Source organism: Ostrea edulis, chromosome 1, assembly GCF_947568905.1.
Source record: "Ostrea edulis chromosome 1, xbOstEdul1.1, whole genome shotgun sequence".
Taxonomy (NCBI): Eukaryota; Metazoa; Mollusca; class Bivalvia; order Ostreida; family Ostreidae; genus Ostrea; species Ostrea edulis.
In genome coordinates this window covers 75,350,096-75,360,662 of record NC_079164.1, presented here as the reverse complement: position 1 = coordinate 75,360,662, position 10,567 = coordinate 75,350,096, and the positions used below count along the sequence as shown (strand labels likewise).

Genomic DNA, 10,567 nt, shown 5'->3' with positions numbered 1-10,567 from the left:
GACACATTGTGAGGTATAGGATACGAGTCACTCGGAGACAATAATGATTCAAATTATTCAAATTATGTTACATATTCTAATTAATGCATTATAGATCTAAATAAAGCGGTACCATATGTATCCTATAGCTAGCATGCTTGGTAGGGAAATAGCTAGCTGGATATATCTCCAGTTTTGGATTAAGTAGGCGATGGGGGCCACCAAAAGGACTGCAATACCCCAAAATACTTCCAACATGGCTCCGGCAACACCACGGTAACGGGGCAGAAATATTTCCATTACAAGCACATAGCTGCTTGTTTGAAGACCCTGAAATTCAAATCAGGACAAGAATAAGAATGTCAGACAGAAAGCTAAGTGCATAATAAGAAAATTAAACTCAGTATTTCCTCAATGCAAAAATTTGGATCATGGACATGAATAGAACTATTTAAATAAGCAACGCAAACAATAAAGGGATAACATTAGGTATATGTCAACAAGAGGTACTGTGAGCAATGCCCACTAAGAATACCCCCCACCCCACCCCCCGCTTACCCCAATCTCCCAAAGGGTGTTGTTAAAAGGTATAAATTACCTCTTTCCTGAGTGTAAAAATAAGGTATGTCTTTGTAGAAGAAAATGAAAGATATAGTCAAAACACAAATCCATGGCATAAACCTATAATTTTGACCTTGAGATCAAAGGTCAAGGTCATGAATGTACATGACACATAGTCTAATGGTGATACACCCATGTCTTATGGTATGACTATGTCAAAACCCTATAATCAATTTTGACCTTAAGGTCAAAGTTCAAGGTCATATAGAGGTCATGAAGGTACCCCGACACATCGTCTTATGGTGATACACTCATGTGTCAAATATGGTATGCCTATGTTAAAGAACAAAGAAGTCATGGCCCTGACACAAATCCATTGTAAAAACCTTTAATTTTGACCTTGAGGTCAAGGTCATATGGAGGTCATGAAGGTACATGACACATCGTCTCATGGTGATACACTCATGTGTCAAATATGGTATGCCTATGTCAAAGAACAAAGAAGTTATGGCCCGGACACGAATCCATTGTAAAAAACCTTTAATTTTGACCTTGAGGTCAAAGGTCAAGGTCATATAGAGGTCATGAAGGTACTCGAAACATCGTCTCATGGTGATCCACCTGTGTGCCAAATATGGTATGCCTAAGTCAAAGAACAAAGAAGTTATGGCCCGGACACGAATCTGCACAGACAGACAGACGGACGGACAGACAGACAGACAGAGTGATTCCTATATACCCCCCTGAACTTCGTTCGGAAGATATAATTACAGTATATGTCAAACAACTACACAGAACTTTCCCAAACCCATAATCATTTTGTTTTCATAAATACTCCCACATAATCAAAAATAGTTGCACCTATTTGGAAATCAAGTTCAGAATCAAGCACAGACAGCATGGTGTTGTTCATCAGATGTCATATTTTCAGATTAATGATTGATGTACACATTTTTTTAAGATTAACTGTACATAGCTCATTTGAATAACAAGACTTATAGTTTTAAACATTTGAGCAGTTATCTACTTTTCAGAAATAAATTTGATGTTATTTGAAATAGAATGTTTATATAGAGTCTATCATTCTAATTTTCCTGAGAGTTAACCTACATTGTATTATGTATTGCAAACAATTAGTCCGGTAATCTGGGAATAAAACACAGCCTTATAGTCTTTGATCTTTTGAATATATCAACATATTGAAGAACATTTACTTTAATTGATTTAAATACACAACACCTAAATAGTAAAACCCTTCTACAATTGATTTAAATCCTTGATTGAACAGAAAACATTCATGCATGTTGCAGCTTTCTAAACAGTGTGCTTGGATTTGGATGTCTTCTCAATAGATGAATGAAAGTTATAACCCCAGAAACAGACAGGCATATTTTACACTAAATCAGCACATTCTTGTAATTCTGAAATCTACATGTAACTGGTAGGGAGAAATGGACAAGTCCATGATTCTAACCCAAAGCACCTGAATCTCGAGGCAGGTACTCTAGCAATAAACCTATCTAAGTCACCACATCAAATCAATCTAAGTCACCAGTCACCAGATCAAATCAATCTAAGTCACCACATCAAATCAATCTAAGTCACCAGATCAAATCAATCTAAGTCACCAGTCACCACACCAAATCATTCTAATTAGTCACCAAAACAAAACAAGATGAAATCATATATCTACAGCATTAATTCCTTTTCAAACTTTTCATAAAGATTTTCCAAAGGTTGTACATGCATATTATCTTTAAATCGGTGAAAAGTTTTTGAATATAAGATCTTTAATTTTTAAGTCAAGGGCCTGAGCTACTTTTGGTCATGCATATTAAGAATTTGGCATTTAAACCTTTATGTAATATTCACTTCTATAACACACACAGCATTGTTTTCTACAGGACATTGAACAAGGAACCTCTAGCACTACAGTCAAGTGCTTTATCAATCAAGCTAATGGGTTAACACGCGCGAGCCAGACAGAATTAGTCGCAATGTCATTCATATAAATTATGTTTCCACTATACATTGCTCTTCAGTTCTGAAAGAAATACAAATATCATGATGGTTTTCTTCGGATAGATCAATTGTTTACAGGAAATGAGCATGCCACTGTACAATTGTCAATATTAATGCTTGAAAGCTAAAAGCTTAGAAAATTGATTAGAACAACTTATATTTAATGGGAATTTATTTGTATCAATACAGACTGAAAAATCAAAGTACTGAATGTATGAATAATGCAAAACATGCAAAGTTTAGCATTCACATGAAATATGGTGTTACTTTAGCAACAGTAACAAGGTGTACCAGTGATTCATTTTGAAAATGGTTATCATGGCTCCAGTGGACGCCTTCATTATAATAATGAGTTCCAAGCTAAAATCAAAGAGTCCAAATTTTATTCTTTCAATCTAACAGCCTGAAAGTCACAGGTAAAAACAAAACAAGACAAGGGACAAGCTTAATCTTGTCATCCTCCTTTAGAAAATAAATCTTTCACTTTTTCTCAGATTTCCACACACCTAATGCTTTTTCAACTATGGTCCTTTTGTCCTGAGTGCACATCTTGACACCTAGAGTTCACTCATCAGTTTCCTTTGGGTGTCAACAATAAGCCTGTTCCTTGGCTTGAGTTTATATTTGAATTCTGCAGTACATAAATACACTTCCATTTTTGCCATTCTTCTTCAATCATAGACAGGAATAAATAGCAATTTCTGTTGAAGATCTAACCTTTGAAATTTTCTCGACCCGTTGATCGATTTCTACGTTTGTTTTTCCCCCATAGTTAGTACCGTTAATGTCAATGTTATTATTTGCATCACTTTGTGTAAACATGTAGTTAATTTTCCCTGATTAGGTAAGTTTTATTCTTCTTTTAGTTGGAATCGCGTCAAGTTTTGTCTACCTGTCGTACTGTTACATATCATTGTGTCTCATTGGTTAAATCTGCATATTAAAAAAAAATCAGTGTGCGTTGACCAATAAGATTACGACTTCTTATAATCCAGTGTTCAAAATTAACCATAGACCGATACACCGAGTCTATGTCAAATGACACCAGTCTATGCCAATTGTAATTGGGATAGACCAAATTGTCTGTGCAGATTTTCTAGGTTTAAAGCAATAGAATTATCCCAAAAGTTGAAGTCTGATAAATGTTATGAAGAAAGGAGGATATTGTTATGGAAATGGAAAGAAAGTAAATAACAATGTTTTAAATTTAATTGTGTTATTTTTTTTTCAATGTTGCGGTCTATGCCAATTTGATGAGGTCTATGTCATCTTGTTTTGGCATAAACCCGTGGCTTATACCAAGTTTTAAACCAATTTCGAACACTGTAATCATTGCCATTCAGAATATCTTGAGCCTTTAGTACATTCTGGAGCTCAGATTTCATTCTAATTACCAGAAAAAATTCAAAACATTACACATTTATTTCAAAATTTTATGCCTCAGTAGGGATGTACATTCATTGAAATCATGTACTCTGAGCAAATCTAAGGTGTGTGTAATTTACGCAGGACATACGCCAAAATGAACCACTGGTGTAATATACTAGTATTTCTAAACATGCAATCAATCACAAACTTGATAAATAGGAGAAATGGCTATATCGCCCCCCAGACTAATATCAAGCTGATATGACACATGATGTGTATTTTAGAATGTAATTTTGTCCATCTATCAATGAAACACATTTTTTTTTTTTTTTTTAAATCATTCAGGTTGTTCAACACAAGGTATTATTCATAAATATGTTGTCTGTGCAACAATACAACAGTAACTAAAATCATATGTGTTTATAATCTCACCTGCAATAGCATGCCCATAAAAAATCTCAGAGCCACAAAAAGGTAGTAATTGTGGGAGAAAGCGATGCCCAGTCCAATTAATATCGGGAAGTACAGGGTTACCAGCATGACTGGTTTGCGGCCGTATTTATCAGCGAGGTAGCCGAACAGCAAGCCACCCACCATCACACCACAGAAATAAATCGTAGTAGCCAGCTTGGACAGGTACTTGTATTTACACACCAGGTTCCACTAAAAATTATATAAAATTTACATCAAACTGATGCAGACCCACAAATGTATATATATGTTTAATTCATCCTGAAATACTCAATTGAAAACTGGTTCATCTACTTCAGTCAAACCAGAGCTAGTAGGAAGGCCTGGTACTACTACAAATGGAAAACTAATAGTCAAAAGTTGTGAAATCTATTGATCTTATTGCATTTTCTAGATTATTCCGAGTGTATTGACAACATTACTGTGAGCAGTATGGGGTTATAGGTCAGATTATTCAGAGTGTATTGACAGCGTGACAACCCTTAACAGCACATTTTGAGATCTCATACTTTAAATACAGTAAAGCATGGTTATAGTGAACCATCGAAAGGGTTTGTTAGAACCAAACCTCATTATGTCCAGCAACAGTTTTGCTATTTTCCTCTAAGAGTGAATAAATACCACTTTGCAGTAAGCGTGAATTCGTAATAAGCGTGAATTAGTAATAAGCGTATTTTACTGTACTTGTACGAGTAACGTCTGCACAGGAAGTATCAAGGCCTACCGCAGTGTCTAAATTCGGAATAAAGCAGTGTTTCTGGCCATAACTCAAAACTCTCCTATTCCAAAGAAAACTATTTGTTTAGCCTTATAAGGAAAAAATGCTTTTATCAAAGAAAAATGTGCTACACATGTCCAAACTTACCTCTGACACTATGGTGGCCATCAGTTCCTCTGTTTTATACTCATAGTGGCTATCTGGATCATTAGAACATGTAACAGTCTTATTCACACCACCGGTCAAGTAATAGGTGCTGTCACAAGCTCCTACCTCAGCCTTCCCCGAACTGTTCACAGAAGACATGACACTATTGTTGGTGCCACTGATGCTGCTATGAGTATTCGACACACACGAGTGTTCGGGGGTAAAGCCAAAGAAAGCCATGATGACAATATTGAATACTATTGGGAAATAGTTGCATGCCAGCAAGAGGAACAGCCCTAACTGGTACTTCCCAGGCTTTCCCAAGGTCTCTATCAGTGTGTCCAACTGCAACTTCATAATTATTGTTGGGGCTACAACAAAAAAGATGTAACTTTAAACATTTTCCAACAATTAATTGCAACATTATGACAGTCTCATATGCTATACATAATTTTTTTTATTCATTTCATGAAAACAAGGTTGGAAATGGACTAAAACATTGTTGAGGAAAACAAGCTAGTTATTAGTAAATGATTTATGTAGAAAGCTTAAGAGATCTTGCACTAACATAGTGTTAGGAAACAGTTTTTAAAGAAGTTAGAATTTCCTTTAGATATGTAGATCGATACCTTAGTCGAGTCAATTTACTTTTTGGTTCAGGATAGAATCAGATGTTACTAATTTTTTAAGAGTCAGTATTTTCTTATTTAGGCTCTCCCAGTCTCTATATTTAGCATTGCCCTATAATACTTTGAGGTGTATGGAAGCCTACTAGTGTTATAACACTATATTTTTCACATTGTATGGAAGCTTGTTAGTATCATAACTTTAGATTTTCTAAATATTTCAGTACTTATTAATTTTTCTTAATTCTGGTCATATATTTTAGTTTGGTTATACCTGGAAAACTTATTATTTGTTATCAACTACTCAAAACCATATTTATTTTGGAACACTTCTATTATACCGGTCCCCAAAATATGGCACTAAAATATGTGCTGCTGAAGGCGGTTTAGTATATATGTACGATTGCGTAAGCGATCAGTAAAATTGTTAAAACGGCAAAAAAATGGCAAAATTAAGCCCAAAATTGAATTCCTTGTGTAATATAAAGTTTAAAAAACTGGTTTTTAAACACAGTACAGTGAAACTTCTCCAAACCGGCCCCTCAGAAAACCAGTTCTCCCTGAATATCGGCCGATTTTCAAAGTCCCGGCAGAAATCTTAACATTTCCTTACAAAGAAAGTCTTACAAAATGGCCACCCCTGAAAACCGGACATCGGCCACTTTTTAAAGTACATTTGTTAACAAACATGTGTAATTTACCCTTATAATACTGGCCACGTTTTGAAGATGAAAAAATTTGGGCCAGAGGGTGATCAAGATGGGCCAGGTGTGCTAATTGACTGACCAAATGGCCAGGTGGGAAATTATCCACTGGAGGTGTGAAAAACACAAGTGGCTTCTATAATTGCTATAATGTTTACCTTTGCTGTCAAGGGTGTTAATTGACACTTGGCTAATCCAAGTGACCCTTCCAAATGCTGTACAAAAGGTGAGAAAAAAAACCAGTTAGGAACATATTGAATGAATACAGTATCAAACACCATATTGCTGCACCATACTACATTATGGATATAAGCGGTAGTTAATAAAGAACAAACCCATGACTGTTAATGATAATTACAAAATGATAGATTAATTTTCTTGGTTTCCATAGACTTAAAATTCCTAAGAAATATTCAAATTACAATTTCGTATTTACTACTGTACTTTTCAAAAACGTCAAAACAAATTTGTTAATGACATAAGTGATGAATGTAAACAGAGTTTGTAGGTAAGAGGAATTCCAATAATAGGCCTCTGTGTTTTCTTTATGTATCCTGTTATAGATTTTCAGTTTCAAATTAGATGATTTCAAGGAGAATATTTCTTGTAGTTCATAATTACCTGTAGGTAAAAGCAAACTAATTTGATTTCCACCGATAATTGATCATAGATCACCAGATCAAAGTGAACAGTACCTACTTTGTGAATACTGAGATAAAATGTCTCTAATTGCTATAAATTCTCAGTATACCGGCCACCCCTTTAAACCGGCCGTTTTTTCCAGTCCGAGAGCCGGCCAGTTTAGAGAAGTTTCACTGTATTTTAAATTCAAAATGAAAACAGAATGCAGAAAGAGGTACATTTTGTGTTCCAAAATAGATAAAATCCGTTGTGCAGGAATATTGTGACGTGTGCGTTATCTTACGTAATTCTCCTGAATATTATCGTCACTGATGTTGATGAAAGCAAACTGAATTCCTTCTGGGATTGAGAAAGGATATTGATTCTTCCTTTTTATGAAAAATATTCTAGGAAGTGTAACATTGGAGAAAAAACTTTAAAAAACGCTTTAATTGACATTTTAGTCCACGCCCACAGATACTTCCAAATCTATAATAGACTCACATGATCAAGCTGACTTATCGGGGGCTGCCGAATTTCATGGCAAGATGTTGAATGACATATTAATACAACTATCATGTTATAATAGCTGAATTTCTTTCAAAACACGAATGTGAAACAAGAGGTACTGTGAACAATGCTCACTAAGAATACCCCCCGCTTACCCCAATCTCCCAAAGGGTGTTGGTAATAGGTATAAACTACCTCTTTTCTGAGTGTAAAAAACAAATGGCATGACAAACCGAACCATATTGCTACTTCGATGTCCAGTGTGCATGACCTTTGACCTTTTGATCCCAAAATCGATAGGGAACATCTTCATCCCATGGGTAGTCCATATGTATGATATGGTGACTGTAGGTGGAAAGGATAACGCTTTAGAGCCCGAAAACCATATTGCTACTTCGATGTCCAGTGCACTTGACCTTTGACCCCAAAATCGATAGGGAACATCTTCATCCCATGGGTAGTCCATATATATGATATGGTGACGGTAGGTGGAAAGGATAATGCTTTAGAGCCCGGAAACCATTGCGTCTACAGACGAACGGACAACCCGATTCCAGTATACCCCCCCCCCCCCCCCCAACTTGTTGCGGGGGGTATAATAATTGTAATATTGTTGCAAATGATAAAACGGTTTTAAAAAAGTTCAGAATTTATCATAAGTCCAAAAATATTAATTCACAAATACATTTTAGAAACAAACTGAATTTAACAAAGAAATTTCGAAGATTCACTCACATACAAACTCACACACATCTAATCTTTGACAACTCCGCCCACATTCGTACTGACCAGCCAATTAACTTAAGGATAATAAAGTTGCAAGAACAGGGAAAAGCCCTATGACATTAATTTACAATACTGAAATTAGGTAGAGCTAAGCATAACAAATTCAAAGAACACAATCCTAAGATCTAACCATAAAGTTGATAACAAGTATGAGTAAATGACATTGATATCTTGAGACAGGAAAGAGATGTCAAGGGTTAGAAATTGCTAACATGTGCAAAAATGCCCTTTCTAAACATCAAATGAAATAATTAAACTTCAATTACAGATGTCAAACAAGACCAAAAATTAAGAGAACAAATATATGGAAATAGATTGATAATTAATAATTTGTCATTTATAAACCCTCAATATACATAATCATAACATAATCAGCAATATAGATCTATTCATTGTCTTTATACACAGCTAATACACTTGAACAGGCGCATAGCTAGCTGCAGAACTGTAGCTCTCTGAAAAAATATTTTGACATAACAGAGATCAAAATATTTTTTCAGAGAGCTACAGTTCTGCAGCTAGCGCATAGCCAGACCCATTATAATCATTATCATAACGTGGTTTGAAGCCGCCTTGAACGAATAAATCCCGGACAGGGGTCCAGGCCAGAAGCTGGCGAATTCTGACGATTTTACTGTGTCAAAAATAACAATTTCTGAGTCGTGCAAAATAGACCAAAGCAATGTTGCTTTTGTCAGTTTTTACACATGTGCGGCTTACGAATTTGGAAAACGAAAGTGAAACCGAAAGTACATGTCCGATTCGCTATGTGCTCACCGTCATGTCGCTTTATTTCTTTTCATGTGGGCCAAGAATCAATATAATTAATTCTTTGCTTTGAATTGCTTTAATCAAATCAATATTACCATGGTCACAACACTAAAGAGCTCTAAAACTAGCTGAAAACGTTTAAAGGTGAATGTGGACCCGGCGGCCCTGTCGAATCGACGAATGTAAACAAATTAGGGAAAATGAAAAGTGTAATCTTACCTTTGTCAATTCTACTACTAATATTTCAGTAGAAAATCTCCTAAAATATCACTTGTTGTAAGCCTTTTCAAGCTACTTCCTTATAGAACGTCTCTTTTCCTCTGTCATAACCATGTTCATGTTGTGAATCCGTCACTTAGTCGATGAATGCGTAGTATACAAAACCAAAGCGCCAGTCTGAACTCCGCGATTGGTTAATGTAACCGGATTATTTGTTACAATGTAAAGACTTTTACCAACAAAGTCTTAACCTGAAGACTCTTGTAATTCAGACTTTTACCAACAATTAAAGTCTTAATTATACTCGACTCGCGTTGCTTTCAGAGTTTTATTTCTAACATAAACTCAGCAACATTCAAATACAATACCAGGTTCACTCTGCTTTTGACAAATTTACAAACGTATATATATAATATATTAAATGGGTACGTGATCAGCATCATGGACACTACTGCGCTGTAATAAATGCAGCCGCAGTAGTGTGCATTTTCGGTAACAAAACATGATGACCTTGATGTATTTGTTTGCAATGTAGACATACATAATTGACTAAATATGATCAGTGTGATTCCACAGGCCTGCATCACTCACATACATTGTAAATTAAAGATAATATAATAGGTAATTAAGGTCATCTGGTTGCACTAACTGCTCAAACGATGTATAAATAAACTATGTGAAGGACATAGGAATTAATATAATATTCTACATTTAACATTTTTGGAAACCTGCCCAAAACGTGAAAATGTTTAGACTGGAAATCAGTCTCTTTAATTGTATTGGATTATAAATAAAATACATTCACATGACAAAAATAAGTTAATTCCACAAAACATCCAAAATAGTTTTTCCAACTGAAATTTATACTTTCAATTAAGCTAAAATGTTCACAATTTGAGTTTATATTCAATATAAATCTTTGGATTAACTGGCGCCTTGAATAGTGCCATATTGTAACCCCCTTTTCTATTTTTCCCCAGATAAACACAACATTTTTCGAGTTCAACTATGTTATGATAATCACATCTATCTAGACTATTTCAGTTTCTCTATATAGACTGCAA

The 10,567-nt window shown here is 35.1% G+C and overlaps 1 protein-coding gene across 2 annotated transcripts in view; it reads right to left on the bottom strand.

Moving 5' to 3' along the window:
* Window positions 1–9,905, bottom strand: part of LOC125681240 (organic cation transporter protein-like) — a 17,210-nt gene extending 7,305 nt beyond the window's left edge. Inside the window, exons 1-4 of one of the 2 annotated variants that reach the window (XM_048921249.2) lie at window positions 9,504–9,905; window positions 5,267–5,637; window positions 4,363–4,593; window positions 113–309 (exon numbers count right to left, since the gene is read on the bottom strand). In XM_048921249.2, the coding sequence (XP_048777206.2) occupies window positions 113–309; window positions 4,363–4,593; window positions 5,267–5,623 (785 nt within the window). In that variant the 5' untranslated portion in view covers window positions 5,624–5,637; window positions 9,504–9,905. Of the gene's footprint in view, window positions 1–112; window positions 310–4,362; window positions 4,594–5,266; window positions 8,959–9,048 lie in introns of both variants that reach the window. The other variant, XM_056160624.1, reaches the window with a different exon arrangement.
* Window positions 9,906–10,567: the final 662 nt, after the last annotated feature.